The 18,143-nt window shown below is 40.6% G+C and overlaps 1 protein-coding gene across 5 annotated transcripts in view; it reads left to right on the forward strand.

The window, feature by feature from the left end:
- WDFY4 (WDFY family member 4) overlaps positions 1 to 18,143 on the forward strand; it is a 255,952-nt gene that overhangs the window by 52,516 nt on the left and 185,293 nt on the right. For 3 of the 5 annotated variants that reach the window (XM_043926460.1, XM_043926457.1, XM_043926458.1), the window contains exons 12-13: positions 2,820 to 3,400; positions 17,736 to 17,832. In XM_043926460.1, coding sequence (XP_043782395.1) covers positions 2,820 to 3,400; positions 17,736 to 17,832 — 678 coding nt within the window. The remainder of the gene's footprint in view (positions 1 to 2,819; positions 3,401 to 17,735; positions 17,833 to 18,143) is intronic. The other 2 variants (XM_043926461.1, XM_043926459.1) reach the window with 1 other exon arrangement.

Genomic DNA, 18,143 nt, shown 5'->3' on the forward strand with positions numbered 1-18,143 from the left:
AGCAGAAGACTTCCATTCATTCCATTTGCCCTGAATAACGTAATAGTGGTTTTCAGAGCTATTGAAAGCACTCACATAAATTTAGACAGTCTAACACCCTAGAGCCTCAGATTTCTGGATGTATTGGTACTTTATTTATTTTTTATGGCACTAGTCACATTGAGACAGGTTGAGATAGACAGTGTTGAACCACACGCTAATGGTCAGTCAGCCTTTCGTGTGGATTATCAGATGGCAGGAAGAGACTACCACCACTCAGCATACTTGAAGGTTAGAGCGCATTTCCACCTTAGTAAAGAAGTGTTAATTCTGTCTAGAGTGAGTTGCTCATACAAGGCAGGCACAGACAACTGGCCCCAGAATCCCAGGGTTGGGGGTGGGATTTTGGGACGGCAGCTGTGGTGATGCTGTGTATTCAGAGAAAGTCCCTGCCTAGTCTAGGGAACTCTGTGCTGCTAAGCCATAAGCTTTTACATTCACCAACATTACCATCCTGGAGAATCTGTTCTAATAGTCTACAAATAATCTTCTCTGTAAGGACCTGTCTATAAATGCAATCCTTCCTGAGTTTTGAGCCAAAATACAGAAGTAGTTGGACTTCCCTGTTGACTCAGTGGTAAAGAATCTGCCTGCCAATGCAGTAGACACGGGTTTGATCCCTGAGTCAGGAAGCTCCCCTGGAAAAGGATATGGCAACCCGCTCCAGTATTCCTGCCTGAGAAATCCCACAGATGGAGGAGCATGGCAGGCTACAGCCCATGGGGTTGCAAAAGAGTCGGACATGACTTAGTGACTAAACAACAACAGAAGTAGCTAAGTCATATCCTCACCTAGGAGGAGAAAGCGTTTATCACTAGAAACACTAGTCTTTACTGTTTCAATTTGCCTCTGTCTGTCAGACAGTCTGGAAAGCCCATTTCCCTGAAGCATATCCCATGACTCTGATTTGATCACCTGTAAGTGGGTGACCCTGATGTTGGGTTTCTTTTAAAGAACAAAATAATTCAATTTCCCCACAGCCATCCCCCTGAGCTGTGGTGGGCAATGATTGATCTAACCACCATAAGTCATGCATTTCCTTTTCCTATAACTGGGAAAAGATCAATTGACCCATACTGGTAAGGATGAATCTTTCTACCTCACCCTATATGATAATTTGTCCATTTTGAGCATAATCATGACCTTTGGCCTTGTATAGATCCTCCTAGTTTCTACAGTCTTTGTTTTGTTTACTTGAAATATCATTGATGGGGCAGTGGGAACACTTTAAGCAGCTTCTTGGTCATCATTTCTCTCCATCTTTGAAAGAGTCCTAGGTTGTGTGCATTAGCTTAGTTCTGGCTCATTTCATCCTTTCCTACCGCATGCCTGGGTTCACCGTCCGCCAAGCAGTTCAAGCTTCTTGTAGCAGATTATAATCTTAGATAATAAAATTTGGGTTCTAGTGGTACACGTTATATTGTTTCAGACAAGCACTAGTGTTAGGTTAGAGTTATCAGCATTTTAGAGATAGAACTAGAAAATTACTTTCTCCCACAAAGTACATGACTTCATATTTCATATTTACCTATAACTTTACTGAGTTTCTATTTGACTTTCTCTATATGAGAATTTAGAAGTCTAGTCCCTTCGCTCCCTTTTCTGACCCATCAATTTTCTCTTTGTCGTTGGATTTTTATGTATTATGCCACAGACTATCACCCTAAGCCATGTATTTAAGACACAGCTTCACCCCTCTCTCCCAAATTAGGAACTTTTTTTTCTTTACTTTTTTCTCTTTGAACCTTGTTTCAAGCATCCTGAAATTGACTTTAAGTTGTGCCTGCCAAGAAAATTCTCTTTCCTGTGTCACTAGAACATTAAACATCATAAAGGATGAAACAATTCAAATACTCCTCCAGCACCTACTAGCAAAACTACAGGGACTAGTCATTTTCTGGGAAACATGCTTAAGAGACCTGGGTGTTTGATGGAGTCCCATTCAATTTTCATGAGTAATAAACAGCTAAATACCAAAATTTCAAGGCTTTTGATATTTATCTAAAATCATCCATCCATTCTTCACTCTTAGGTGTGAGACTTTAGCCCAGAATGAGAACTTCTTAAGAGCAGTCCTTCTTTCCTTCTAAAACATTTACTGAGCACCTAGTGTATATCATGGATACTAAGAGCAAAGAATAGTACATCAGAAGGGCTTAGTAAATGTTTGATTTCAGAGGGAATTAAAAGTTTGGCTGTCCAGAAAAACCTCAGCAGTCTTGCAAAGGTAGATTCTACTATGTGCATTCTAACAGCCTAAAATCCGCACATGGTCTATATTATATGCTATACCTATATGTTTCCCTCCATTAAGGATTTCTCTTTTCCACCTTAATTCCCTTGTATATTAACACCAGGTTTTAAGCAGATTTGTCTGACTATCTTCCATTTATTAGAAGTACCTGCGCTTGCACATAGAGGAAGGTAAATAGTAATAAACTGCTTTATATAGATTTCACTGTTTCCTTTTGCAATATAGAAAGTGGTTCATTCCATGAGTTTAGCAAGTATTTATTAAGTAGGTGCCACAATCCACAGCAGTGAGTAAGCCTGATTTCATGTCACTTCAATCTAGAGGAAGGCTGAGGGGCAACCCGAAACTAAAATAAAGAGGAACAGTACTGACCTTCCAATATTTCAGAATTGCCCCTGGGTAACTCGCTATTCCTCTAGCACGGATCCTGGAGGAGCATCAGGAATGCTCTGGCAATGCTGGGCTGGAGCTCAGCATTAAAGATCTGCTGCCTGGACCTCACACACTTTTATCTCATTGGTTTCAGTCTCTGCTCCGGATCCTGGAGACCCCCAAAGGCCGCGCTGCTTTCAGAGTCTCCAGTGGGTTCAACGGGCTGCTGTCCCTCCTCTCTGACCTGGAGGGGTCTCTCCAGGAGCCCCCACTGCAGACGTGGGGGGCAGTGTCCCCCAGCCAGACCCTGGACCTTGTCCTGCACACCCTCTGTGCTTTGTCTGCTGCACTGTACCTGGACCCTGTCAACGGTGACTTCTTTAGGAGGACAGGGCTCTTTGAGAAGCTGGCTGAGGACCTCTGCTTGCTGGGCTGTTTTGGGGCCCTGGAGGAAGAAGACGCCCCTCCGCCCTCCTGGGAGGACACAAAGGCCAGGCCATTTGCTGACCTGCTGAGTGCGGCCTTTTCCTCTGCCAGCCTGCTCCCACCCAAGATCCAGAGCTGCCTGCAGATCCTCAGCTTTCTGGACAGCATGGCCCGAGGCACCCTCCACCTGCGCAGGGACCTGAAGGATGCCCCGAAGACCAGGCAGGAGCTAGTGGTGGACCCTCAGAGGGGAGAACCTGGCTGTGACCCCCAGGGAAACTTCAAGCAGTGGCCAGCCCCGGAAGAGAGGTAGAGCTTTGCCGCCTGCTTCCCTAATCCGTCCCCTGTGTGTCTGTCTCCTGCGTCCCCTGCACAAATCCTGCGCATGCGTAGTACAAAGTGGGTGTGCGGAAAGTTACATTGCTACTAAACCCTCCTGAGTCCCTTCCCAGCAAGGGCCCTCCTACCTGATGTTTAAGCCAATAGGAGACCGAAGCGGATTCAGAAGCAAAGGAAACCTTTCTTCTTTTAACAGAGAATGGAGAGCTGCAAGCTCTCTTGCTCGCTGGACAAGCCTGGGGCGGGGCTGCCTTTAGGGATTCTGTGTAGAGGGGAGGGGAGGAGACCGCAGTGCTGGGCGCACCGACTGAACGTGGCCCACTGCCACCATCTTGAGTATGGCGCCCCTCGCTTCCGCACCGGATCTGCGGGTTGCCGTGTCCTGCACCGGGAACTCCGGTCTGAAGTGCCTGCCCTGTGCAGGGCCTCTGCATGCAGTAACCAATGAACACGTGAAACTAGACTAAGCACAAAGGAAGAGGTTAGACCTTATCTTATCACCTAGATTCCATCTTATGTTTCCTGGGGATCCCAGTGGGCTTTGCTGGTGACAGCACGATTTTCTTTCCTTTAAATCAAGTTCACTTTGTCTTCGTTAACTTTGTCTTTTCTTTAAATCAAGTTGACTTCACCCCCCTACCCTGAGAGCTGGCAGAAAACCAGTCTGACTCAGTTCAGGGTCAGGGGATACGGATGAGTCCCACGAGAACCAGGGACGCTTACCTGATCTTGGAAACTGAGGGCAGAGCTCTGCTGCGCACAGGCTCACTTTCTCCTTTGGCATCTCTGCTGTGCCTAGGAGCCTAGGTGCCTGGGCCCAGCCTCTTTGGTGTGCTGAGTAGCCTTTGCCTTCCTAGATCGCGTCTCCTGCTGCCAGGGCACTGTCAGGGCGTGGGTGAGGTCCTTGACTTGTGAGACACAAACCATAGCATCCTTCCCAATCATGGGACTCTTCTTGTTCTTTCTTGCTGCTTCCATTTCCCCTAACAAGGACATCTCTTCTGCAGGCCAATCTTCTCAAGGACCTGACTTTGATAAACAACTTTTTACTTTCCTTCCTATAGCACAGAATTCCACTAAAGTGAGGGATCACAAAGAACCGCCCACCTCCCTTGGATCAGGAGGGGGATCCCATGAAAGAACAAAGCAACAGAATAGTTGGTATCTTTTTTTCATTCCTCTGAAGCATCAATGATAAGACAAAAATTAATATTGCAGTAAACTATCCTGCCTTCCACCTCTCAGGTCACGTCGCCTTTAACACCACAGGATTCTCTTCTGAAAGACATTGCACATGTTTGTCCAAAGTGAGCACCGTGTGTGTCAGCCAGACGGCAGTACTGGGAGCTAGTGGTGAGGGGGTCGGATGTCAGTTCTCCAACCACTGTGATAATCGTGATTGTTCTTGTTTCACCAGTTAATCTGGTAAATCAATTTGTTTTCTGACCTTGCATTCCTTCAGAATTTGCTCATGATGTTAATTATTGCTGGATTTGATTTGCTGACTTTTTAAAAACATTTTTTGTTTGTGAGAAAGTTCAGCCTTTCACACTTTCTTCACTATTTTTACTGTCAAATTTATGCTAGTCTAATCAGTTGGGCGGTGTTCCCTCTTAGCTATGTAATAGAACTTGCCAGTAAAACCTCAGGACCCTGATGTTTTCTTTTGAGAAAGTTTATTCTTTTTTCTTCTTTTTTTAAGAGCAGCTTCTTTATTGAGACATAACACCATGAAATTTGCCCATTTAAAATGTACAATTGACTGTTTTTCTTGTATATTCACAGAATTATATGATCATTACCATGGTTGATTAGAACATTTTTATCACACCGAAAAGAAACTCCATACCCATTATCCATTATTTTCCATTTCCTCCACCCCTACCGCCATTCCCAGGCAATCATTAATTTATTTTCTGTCTTTACTGACTTGTCTATTCTAGATATATCATGAACAGAATAGTAGAGTATGTAATTTTTTTGTTTCTGGTTCTTTCATTTAGCATAATGTTTTCAAGGTTCATCCATGTTGTAGCATGTATCAGTACTTAATTTTTTTTATTGACAAATAATATTCCAGTGTGTGTACTGCAGTTAACGTGTACATAACAGCTGATGGACACTTGGGTTGTTTTCACTTTAGGGCTATTATGAATAATACTGCTATGAACATTCATGAACAAGATTGTTGTGGATACACGTTTGTGTATCTCTTGGCTAGATACCTAACAGTAGAATGACTAAATTGTATGGTAACTCTATGTTTAACATTTTGAGGAACTACAAATCATTATCCAGAGTGACTGCTCCATTTTATGTTCTTACTAGTAGTGTGCGAGGGTTTAGTTTGAACATCTTTTTGTCAACTCTTGTCATTTTCTCTTTGACTATAGCCCTCCTAATGGGGATGATGTGGTATCTTATTGGGCTTTTGATTTTCGTTTCCTTGAAGGCTGTTGATATTGAGAATCTTTTCATGTGCTTGTTGGCTTCTTGTGTATCTTCTTTGGGCAAAAGTCTATTAGACTCTGCACCTTTTAAAAATTGAGGTGACACTGGTTTATAGCTATTTGTTTCATGTGTACAACATTATAATTCGACTTCTGTATATACTATAGTGTGATTACTACCAAAAATCTTGTTTCCATTTAGCACCATACAGTTGATCCATCTTACCCATTTTGCCCTCCTGCAACCCTTCTTCCCTTCCTCTAACCACCAATCTGTTATCTGTATCTATGTTTTTATTTTGTTTTCATTTTTAATTTTTTTGGCTGCACAGCATATGGGATCCCCTGGTTGGGGAACTGAGATCCCTGCAGTGGAATCATGGAGTCTAACCACTGGGCAGCCAGGGAATTCCTTCTATGGGTTTGTTTTGGTTTTATTCTATTTATTCACTTATTTTTGTACTTTTTATATTCCACATATGAGTGAAATCATACATTATCTTTTCCATCTGACATTTCAAGTAACATAATACCCTCAAGGTCCGTTTATATTGTAAATGGCAAGATTTCATATTTTTATGGCTGTGTAGTATTCCACTGTGTATGTGTATGTGTGCATGTGTATGTGCATGTGTATCACATCTTCTTATCCATTACTCTGTTGATGGGCACTTAGATGTTTCCTTATCTTGGCTATTGTAAATAAAGTTGCAGTGAACGTAACAGTGTATATATCTCTTTGAATTAACGTTTTCATATCCTTTGGATAAATACCCAAAAGCAGAATAGTTGGACCATATGGTGGTACTATTCTTAATTTTTTGCAAGATCTCCATGATGTTTATTTACATTCCCACCAACAGTGTATGAGGGTTCCTTTTCTCTGCACCCTTGCAAATACTCGTTATTGCCTATTTTTTTTTTTAATAATAGCTACCCTATTGGGCATGAGGTAATATCTTACTGTGATTTTGCTTTGCATTTTCCTAATAATTAGTAATGTTGAACATTTTTTCAGGTGCCTGTTGGCCACCTGCATGTAATTTTTGGAATGTCTACTTAGAGTTCTGTCCATTTAAAAAATTTGTTCTTTTGTTGTTGAGTTGCATGAATTCTTTATATATGTCTTGATTACTATAGCTTTGTAGTATAATTTGAAATTAGAGAGTGTGACACCTTCAGCTTTGTCCTTTTTTTCTCAGAATTGCTTTGGGTATTCAAGGCTGTCTGTAGTTCCATACAAATTTTAGAACTTTTACATTCTATTTCTGTGGAAAATATTGTTCAAACTTTGATAGGAATTGCATTGAAGCTGTAGATTTTTTTGGTAATATGGAAATTTTAACAATGTTAATTCTTCCAATACTATAGTAAATAAGAGTGGTGAGAGTGGGTATACTTGTTTCTTATCTAAGAGAGAAAGCTTTGTTTTTCACTGTTCAGTGAGATGTTAGCTGGATTTGACATATGTTATTTATGACCTTTATTCATTTTATTGAGAGTTTTAAAAATCATAAATGGATGTTGAATCTTGTCAGATGCTTTTCCTGCATCTGTTGAGATACTCATATGATTTGTATCCTTTTGTTTGTACGGTGTATCATATTGATTGATTTGTGGATGTTGACTCACACTTGTATGCTTAGAATAAATCCCACTTGATGATGGTGTATAATCCTTTTAATGTGCTGTTGCATTTAGTTTGCTACTATTTTGTTGAGAATTTTTGCATCTATGTTTTAAAGACATTGGCCTATAATTTTCTTTTTTTGTTTTGTTCTTGTCTGGTTTTGGTATCAAGGTAGTGCTGGCCTCATAAAGTGAGTTAGGAAGCATGCCCTTGTCTTCAATTTTTTGCTTGATATCCTTCTTTTAATGTTTGGCAAAATGTGCCGGTTGTCTGATCCTGGGCTTCTGTTTTTTGGGATATTTTTGATTACTGTTTCAGTCATCAATAGTGATCAGTCTGTTTAGATTTTCTGTTTCTCCATGAATCAGTCTTAGAAAGTTGTTTGTTCTAAGATTTTGTCCATTTCCTTTAGGTTGTCCAATTTGTTGATGTATAGCAGTTCAGAGTACTCTTGTACAATCCTTTGTATTTCTATGATATCTGTAATAATTTCTCTTGTTTCTGATTTTATGTGAGCCTTCTCTCTTTTTATCTTGGTGAGTCTAGCTAAAAATTTGTCAATTTTGCTTGTCTTTTCAAAGAACCAGGTTTTAGTTTCATTCTATTGTCTTTTTAGTCTTTAATTTATTTCCACCAGGTTTTTTTGTTTTTTGTTTTTTATTTCCTTCCTTCTACCGACTTAGGGCTTTGTTTCTTCTTTTCTACTTCTTTAGGTGTAAGCTTAGACTGTTTTTTTGGAGATTTTTCTTATTTCTTGGGGTAAGCCTGTGTTGCTATAAACTTCCCTTTTAGAACTGTATTTGCTGCATCACATAGATTTTGGTATGGTGTACTTTCATTTGAATTTGTCTTCAGGTATTTTTTTATTTCTCTTTTGATTTCTTCATTGACCCAATAGTTGTTCAGTACCATGTTGTTTAGTCTCCCCGTATTGTGATTTTTCCATCCTTTCACTTGTAATCAACTTATAGTTTCATACAGGTGGTTGGAAATATGCTTGACATGATTTCATTCTTAAATTTATTAGGACTTGTGTCCCAACATATAGTCTATCCTGGAGAATTTCTATGTGCACCTGAAAAGAATGTGTATTCTGCTGATTTTGGATGGAATGTTCTGTATTTATTTAAGTCTGTCTAGTCTAATGTTTCACTGAAGCCCTGTGTTTCCTTATTGGATTTCTGTCCAAATAATCTAACTGTTGATGTGAGTGGGGGTATTAAAGTTCCCTACTATTCTTATGTTGTTGTCAATTTCTCCCTTTAGGTTAGTTAAAATTAATTCATATATGTTGGTATTCCCATGTTGCTGCTGCTGCTGCTGCTAAGTCGCTTCAGTCGTGTCCGATGGTTAGGTCCATGTATATTAACACATGCTATGTCTACTTGAGGGATTATCCTCATTTTTTCTCTTGTTATCTTTTTTGGCTTGAAGTCTATTTTGTTGGCTATGAGTATGGCTACACCTGTTTTTTTGTTTGTTTGTTTTTGCTGCCATTTGCCTAGAGTATAATTTTCCATAACTTCACTTTGAACCTATATTTGTCTTTAGAGCTGAGATGAGTCTCCTGGAGACAAGCATATAGTTGGGTCTTGTTTTTTAATCCACCCAGCCACTCTGTCTTTCAACTGGTGAATTCAATACATTTACATTTAGGGTGATTATTGATATACGAAGTCTCAATATTGCCATTCTACCTTTTGTTTTCTGGTTGCTCTGTATCTTCATAGTTTCTTTTCCCTTGCTTGTCTGTCATTTCAGTTTGGTGGTTGTATATGACATTTTTCTAAATTTTCTGTTGTTTGCGTTTCACGTCTCTGCTCTGGGTTTCAGTTTTATGGTCACCGTGTGGTTTGTGTAAACTGTTCCAAAGGTTGCTGTGCTGTGTGTGCTCACTTGCTCAGTTGTGTCCAACCCTGTGATCCCACAGACGGTAACCCTCCAGGCTCCCCTGTCCATGGAATTTTCCAGGCAGGAATACTGTAGTGGGTTGCCGTTTTCCTACTTCAGGGGATCTTCCCAACCCAGGGGTTGAACCTGTGTTTCTTGTATCTCCTGCACTGGCAGGCAGATTCTTTACCACTGTGCCACTTGGGAAACCCATTTCATAGGTTGCATAGTTCTTTTTCTACTGAAAAGTTGTCATCTTCATTAGCTTATACAGATTTTATCTTTTTATTCTTCCCTTTTAGTTTTGTCGCCACAAATTATTCCCTTTTGTGTTGTGAGTTTATTATCAAATTGAAGTAGATATTTTTTTTAAATGCTTTTATTCCCCCTTTGACCTGTATGTGCTAATTGCTTAACAACTTAATCTGATACAGCTGAGTTGCAGCTTTCTGATTCTGTCTATCACCCACTCAAAGTTCTGGGGACTTTTGCTCCTTTGTTTCAGTAGAAGAGCTCCCTTCAACATTTCTTATCAGGCAGGTCTAGTAGTGATGAACTCCCTCTACTTTTATTTGTCTAGGAAAGACTTTATTTCTTCTTCATATCTGAAGGATAACTTTTCTGGGTAGAGTATTCTTGGTTGACACATTTAATCTTTCTGTATATTGAGTATATTATTCCACTCTCTCCTGGCCTAGAGCATTTCTGCTGAGAAATATAATAACCTAAAGGGGGTAACTTGTAGGTTACTGTCTGTTTTTCCCTCCTGATCATCTTTAAAATTCTTTTTTTTTTATCCCTGACTTTTGACAGTTTTAATGTCATGTGTCTTGAAGAAGATCTTTTTGTATTGGGAAATAATTGGGAGTTCTATTAGTTTTATGGACTTATATATCCAGTTTCTTCCCAGATTTGGAAAGTTCTCAGCTGTTGTTTCTTTAGGTAAACTCTCTTCTCCTTCAGGGATACCCATTAGAAAAGTTGCCTTTTCTAATCAAATTGGATAATTCTTATAGAGTTTCTTCATTAAAAAATCTTATTTTCTTACTTTTTTAACCAAATCATTTGTAGATTTCTAACTTTGAGCTCTCTAATTCTCTCTTCCATATGGTCTGCTTTGTTTCTAGTGCTTTCTAATCCATTCTTCATCTCATTTATTGAGTTATTCAGCTCCAGAATTTCCATTGGTTGTTTTTAAGAGTTTCAATCTCTTTGGTAAAGTATTCCTTCTGTTTATTAATTTTACTCTTTACTCATTGAGTTGCCTTCCTGAGTATTCTTGTAGTTAATTGAGTTTTCTCCATGGCAGCTATTTTGAATTCTGTCAGTTAGATCACAATCTTCTGAGGCTTTAAGTTTAGTTTCTAGAGAGTTGTTATTTTCTTCCTGTGATACTGTGTTATCCTGGTTTTTCGTGGTGCTTGATGAGTTGTTCCTCTGCCAGTGCATTTGAAGGAGGAAATGTCCTTCATATTTAGGTGAAGTTTTGTTTACTTTGAGTCTAACAATTCAAGTTCCTGATTAGAAGGCCTTTCTTTTGTGTTTCAGTAGGTGGTGCTGTAGCCCCAGTTTTTGGTTTCTCTTGGTGGCCTCTGGCTGTATTTAACACCGGCACTTGGCACCCTGCAGCCCCTCTGCCAGGGGTGCCCCTGTGGACTCACCTCACCGCTCTTCCTCTGGGATGGCTGGTGCCTGGGTGCTGCCAGGGTTGCTGCTGTCACTGGCACTTCGCCATGTCTGGGGTCGCCTGGGTCATGGGCACTGCTGCCGCGTGGGGAAGGGGAGGAACCAGGGTCACTGGTGTCTTCACCGCTTCAGGGTTGCTGCGCTCCTAAGTGCTGCTGCTGGGAGGAGGGGAGCCTGGAGCTGCGGGTGCAGCTTTGGCTGGAGGGACCAGCGTCCTGGGTCCCACTACTGTCGCTGCCCAGCTCCCTGTGGCTGTGGGGGTCTGTGTCCTATGTGCCACCTCTGTTGCTGCTTCAGTTTCACTCAAGCTATGGGCTCAGCTGCTGTGGCTGTGGTGGGGGGGCCAGGATCCCAGCACTGCCTTTGTCCCTGGTTCTGCCTCCTCCCCCTGGAGTGTTCTTGCCTGAAGAATCCCATGGACAGAGGAGCCTGGTGGGCTGTGGTCCATGGAGTCACAGAGTTGGCACAGCTGAGTGACTAACACTGCCTCCTCCATGTGTCCCAATTCACTCACCTTCGGATATAAAGATGTGTGGATCTCTCCAGCATCCTGGTGGGATGAGCACAGGAAGCATTGTAGAGGTATGGATGTTTTACTGAAGCAAGAGAAACAAAGGGAGCTTTTCACAATACCATGGTGATGATGTCTACCTTCAAAGCCTCTGAGTGTGTGTGGGGGGGTATGTGGGTATGTGTGTATTTGTCCTGCTTTTTCTGGATACTCCCACAATAATAGTGATGATTTGCTAAATGTTCTGACTCAATAGCCTGCGATTTAAAGTTTGGGCATTAACTTGTAGATGGCATCAGGCCTGATTCTTTATGGATAACTCCTCGGTCAAATGTCATCCTGATTTTACAATGAGTAATTTTTAAATGTATGAGAGTCAGATTTCATAAATAGAACAATTTTTTCTCGTTAAAATAAATACGTCACTCTTGACCTTCCCTAATGGTTAGAAAAGAGGAACTGAAACCCCAGCCTCTTCTGAGAGAGTCTGTGGGGTAAAGGACAGGGCAGTGTGCTGGACATGGGGGACGGGGTGCCCATCTGTGTCCCCCACCACACTTGGCATCCCCCTGGGCAAGCCACTTGGCTCAGCTCCGTCGTCTATACAGTGGGCCCTGGTCTCCAGGAGGAAGACAAAAGCTGTGGGCCTTGGACTCAGGCCTGTGTATTCTACACCTCAGTGGCCGTGTTCCTTGAGACGTTTACTTCATCTCACTGTGCTTCGATTTCTCAGTTTGAATGTGGGGATAGTAAGAGTATCCACATGGAGGGCTGTTGTGAGCTGAGCCCTGGAGACGGTGCTGTTTTTAGTCACAGTGATCACGCCGCTGTTGACTGAGCATTTGTGTCCAGAGGTTGTGCCTTGCTCTTCAGAAGCATTGTGGGTGTGTGTGTATTAGTCGCTAAGTCGTGTCTGATGCTTTGTGACCCCATGAACTGTAGCTCACCAGGTTCCTCTTTCCAGGCAATTCTCCAGGCAAGAATACTAGAGGGGGGTTGCCATTTCCTTCTCCAGGGGATTTTCTAAACCCAGGAATTGAATCTGGATCTCCCCCATTGCAGACAGATTCTTTACCATCTGAACCACCAGGGAAGCCCTCAGAAGCATTAGTTAATCTATATAACAACTATGATGCAGTAACATTTTTTACAAAATGGAAGATATATATTATATAAATACCAAATATATACTGTGACTTCCAAAATACAGAATCTATAGTACCCATGAAACACACCCACCACCCCCCTCACAGCATGCATGACACACACACAAACACACAACACCACACACCACAGTAGAGCTCAATAGACGGCAGCTGCCACGGTGATTAATCATGCTGACCTCCTCTGGTGTTCACCAGGTCCTTCTGCCTGGGATGGATGACGTGCTTCTGGGCCAGCCAACCCACAGTGTGGGTCTGGAGAAGGTGGACAGGACATTGGGTCAAGTGTTTTTTTAAATCATGAAAGGGTATTGAATATAGTCAAATGTTTTTTCTGTATCATTTGAGATGATCCCTTTTTTCCCTTGTTTATTAATGTGGTGTACTGCACTGATTGTTTTTTTAATGTTGAACCACTCTTGCTTTCCTGGGATTAATCCCCCTAAATCATGTTATATAATCCTAGGCTGTTGGATTTGTTTTGCTAGTTTTTTGTTGAGGGTTTTTTGCACGTATATTAATGAGGGATATTGGTCTGTAATTTTCTTTTCTTTGTGCAGCTTTAGTATCAGAGGAATAATGCAGGCTTCCTTGCTGCTCCTCGAACAGGTCAGACATATCCCCACTTTGCGGGCTTTTGCACTGGCTATACTCTTTGCTTAAAATGTTTTTCCTCTGGATATCTGCATCCCCTTTGTCAAATCCATCCAAATGTTACCTTTTCAAATAAGCCAATTCTACCACCCAAGTTAAAATTGTCAATTTTTTCCCTCTTACACCCAATGTTCTAAATTCTTTTTCTTTTCTGTTTTTTATATAACATTTATCATCTTTCTTCATAATATGTAATTTCTTTTTTATTATTCTATTACATTATTAAATATACTATATAATAATATATGACATGTATTTATATTTTACAATGCTATTTATAGTATAGTATAACTTATATAACAATAGTAATTTTTATTATCTGTAATTTACCTATTTATTATGTTTATCTTTATTGTCTATACCCTTCTTCTCACTTATCGGGTATGGGTTTTACTTTGTTTAGCTTATAGGTGTATCCAACATGCCAGGAAGATATGTAGGTCAACAAATATTTTTTCAATACTGAACTGGATAAGTTAACACCAAGTGTTAGAAGCACTCCTGGCACCTTAGACATTTTTCAGGGCTGGTGGTGCCAAGAACAATATCATTGTAGGTTGTAAAAGCAATGCTAGAGGCAAGATGTTTGAAAATCAAGTGTTTGTGATTCAGGATTAGTCTTGTGATTTTTTTCCCTTTGTTTTTCTTCTTATTGCTATTTTTCCCAATTAACATGCAGTTAAAGCCTTTTTCTTGGTGTAGAGTTCTATGGGTCTTAAGTCATGGGTAGTGTCACGTGACCGCCACCACATTTAGGATACAGAACAAACAGTCCCACCCCTTCAGATAGTTCCCAATGTTGTCCCTTCATAATGAAACCCTTTCCCAACCCCTAACCCCATGCAACCACTGATCTATGCCTTTAGTTTCGTCTTTTTCAGAATAACATATAAACATAAGTGTGTAGTCTTTTGAAGCTAGCTTTTTAAACTCAGCACAAGGCCTTTGAGATGGATCCAGTTTGTTGTATCAGTAGTTCTTACATTTTTATTACTGAGTAGTATTCCACTGTGTGAATGAAAATATTTTCTCCCAGTCTATAACTTCTCATTTCATTTTTGAAGTGTCTTTCACAGATTGAAATTTAATGATCGGTTTGCCTATGTCTACAAAATTCCTGCTGGGATTCTGATTGGAATTGTATTAAAAAGCATCTATAGATGAATTTGGAGAGGATTAAGACCTTAACTACATTGAGTATTCCAATCCATAAACATAGACTGTTTTTCCATTTATATAAATCTATGATTTTTTTTTTTTAAATCAAGGTCTATAGTATTCAGCATACAGAGCAAGCACATTTTTAAAATTAGGTTTATTCTTATGTTTTGGGAGTATGGTTTTAAATGATATTTTAAATGTTTTGTATCCCAATTGTTTACTTCTAGTGTATAGGAATGTGATCAATTTCTGTATGTCACTGTGCATCCATGCTAATTCATTTATTTTTTCTAGGAGCTTTTATTTTTTTTTTAAATAGATTGCTTGGGATGTTTTTCTATATGACAGTCATACCATCTGCGGATAGTGACAGTTTTATACCTTCCTTTCCAATCTGTTGTTTCAGCATGATGTTGCATAGGAATGGTGAGAGAAGACACCCTTGCCTTGTCTTTAAACTTGAAGAGAAGGTCTTCAGTCTTTTGTCATCACCTATTCTATTAGCTAAGTTTCTTTGGTAGATGTACATTGTCAAGTTATGGATGATTCCTTCTATGCCTATTTTACCGAGAGTTTTTTTTAAAAATCATGAACAGATGTTGAATTTTTTTTTTTTTAATTTTTTTATTAGTTGGAGATGTTGAATTTTTTAAATGTTTTTTCTGCATATGATCATATTTTTCTTCTTTAATTTAATAATATAATAGGTTATATTGGCTCATTTTGACCAGTGAACCAGTCTTGCAGGTTAAGGCATATTGGTCACAATGCCTTATTTATTTTATGTATAGTCATATTTGTTTTTGCAAGTTTGTTGAGAATTTTGCACCTATTTTTATAAGTGATGTTGGCAGGTAGTTTTCTTTTCTTGTACTGGCTTTGTCTACTTTTGATATCAGAGTCATACTGGCCTCATAAAATGCATTTAAAAGTGTTCTCTTGTATATTTTGAAGGAAGTTGTATAGAATTGGTGTTATTTATCTTTTAAATGTATGGTAAAATTCACCAGTGGAAACATCTGGGCCTGGAGTTTTCTTTGTGGAAAGGTTTTAAACTACATATTCAGTTTTTGTAATAGTTGTAAAACTGTTCTGTTTATTTCTTCTTGCTTACTTTTGTTACTTTGTAGCTTTGAAGGGATTGGTCTGTTTTATCTAAGTTGTCAAATTTGTGTGCACAGAGTTATTTGTGATGTTTTCTTATCCTTTTAATGTCTGAGGGGTATGTATTGGTAGTCTCTCTTTCATTTCTAATATTGGTTATTTGTGTCTTTTTTCCTTCTTTGCTAACTTAGTTGGTGGTTTTTCAATTTTTTAAACTTTTTCAAATAACTAGATCTTTACTTCATTTTTCCTCTATTGTTTTTCAATTTATAGTTTCACTGATTTTTGCTATTTTCTGATAATTCCAACCACTGTGTCATCTCCAGCTTGGCATCTGTTATCTTTTTCCATGTGAGATATTGTGATTTCCCTTCTTTGTTCTAAGCTGAGTAACTTCAGATTATATCCTGGACATTTTTAATGTTATGAATTCTGACCCTCATTGTCAGATTTTGGAGAATGTTGATTATTTTGTTTTAGCAGGGAACTGACCCGATGAGGTTCAAGCTGCAAATTCTTATCCACCTTTCTTGGACCATGTGTCCAGTATCAGTCTGGTTTTCAAAGATTTTACTGGGCAGGTTGATGTACCTTCTAATTGTCCCATGCCAGTCTTGGGTGGTAGTTTATCCCTGAGTTCAGTTCTCAAAGTCTTTGGAATGTGGTTTAGGGTCAGATCCACTCATGTGCAGCTCAGAATAGAACCCAGAGGTTGATACACAACTTAATGATTTCACTTTCTTAAGTCTCTTCTTCTTCATCATTTCCCCAACACTTTCTGGCTCCTTGGGGTCCCTTCCTTGCTCCTCTGTCTAGAAAGCTAGAGCTTTAGTTTATCTGCTCTGCCACACACTGCATCTGTCTCTGGGGCCAAGCCAGGAGAGGAAATAGAGAGATAAAAGCAATGGAGATTTGTGCCTGACTCTTGGGACCAGAACTCCTCTGGTCAGAGAGAAGGGTTCCCCTCCCCAAGAATTTCAGATACAGTCTGACTGCTGCTGCTGCTGCTGTGAGATTTCTTGAAGGATGGGTGAGAAAGAATGGATGGAGAAGTCCAACAAAGAAAATTCCAGGGATTCCCCTCCATGCTCTGTGACCTGCTGAAGCCTCCTTTCCCATGCCTTAGACCAGAAATAGAGCCTTCTCTTAGAGCCCAGTCTGTCCTGTCCACACTTGCTACACAGTTCTTACTCCCTATAAGCCCATTCCAGAGGATGCTGGATGGGGAAGCCCCAGGAAATGTGTCACTGGTTGCATGATGCTTTCGGTTTGGTTTCTGTCTCTGCTGCGGTTTACTTTTCAGTCCTTGGAGATCTGCTCATGCTTTCTATGTGGGTTTTAAGTTGCATTCAGTGGGTGGGGTAGTGCTTACACCATTTTGAAGGAAGCCAGAAGTGCTCTGTGTGTGTGTGTTTAATAAAGAATGAGAGCTTCTCCATTTCCCACCCATGTGGAGAGAGGGTAGGGGTCCAGGAAACTAACTTCCAGTGAACATCAGCTCTGTGCTGGGCGCTGTGCCTTAGCACACAATGGCGTTGTTCTATGACTCTATGCAGAAAGTATGGTGTTGCACAGCTCTTGTACAGTTAGGGGGAGTTAGGCTCAGATTAATTAGTTCAAGGTCATATAGACAGGCTTCCCTGGTAGCTCCGCTGGGAAAGAATCCACCTACAATGCAGGAGACCCTGGTTTGATTCCTGGGTCGGGAAGATCCCCTGGAGAAGGTATAGGCTACCCACTCCAATATTCTTGGGCTTTCCTGGTGGCTCAGATGGTAAAGAATCAGCCTACAATGCAGGAGACCTGGGTTTGATCCCTGGGTTCCAAAGATCCCCTGGAGGAGGGCATGGAAACTCACTGCAGTATTCTTGCCTGGAGAATCTCCAAGGACAGAGTAGCTTGGTGGGTTAAAGTCTGTGGGGTTGCGAAGAGTTGGACACTACTGAGCAGCTGAGTGCAGCACAGCTTAGCGTATAGATAATAAGTGGTTGGCTGCAAATGGCCTGTCTTAGAGAGATCCAGAAATGATGTCTGATGTCCTGCTTCCCTCTCTCAGCAGGACAGATGACAGTGATGCTGTGATCATGCACCCCGGGGTCCTGTGCATCATGGTGAGGCTGCTGCCTCGCTTGTACCACGAAGATCACCCTCAGGTACTTGTTGATGAACACACAGGTTTGTCTTTTTCACATGACTGATCTTTTAGGCTCCTCTGGCCAGAGGCTCCCTTTCCCTTTTTTTGGCCTTTGCCCTCGGTCCTCTGTATTAGCAGAGCCTCCCTCATGAACTGTCCCTGCGGGGGAGTATCAGTGGTTCTGAGACCTTTGACTGAGTGCTACCCACCCTTCCATTGCCACTCAAAACAGATTGCTCTGTTGATGAAGTGACCATCTAAAAACAACAACCAAGCAAAAATTGAATGAAATGATGTACCTTCATGAGGCAAGCCCAATATAAGTGATGC

The sequence above is a fragment of the Cervus elaphus genome, chromosome 15 (genome assembly GCF_910594005.1).
Source record: "Cervus elaphus chromosome 15, mCerEla1.1, whole genome shotgun sequence".
Taxonomy (NCBI): Eukaryota; Metazoa; Chordata; class Mammalia; order Artiodactyla; family Cervidae; genus Cervus; species Cervus elaphus.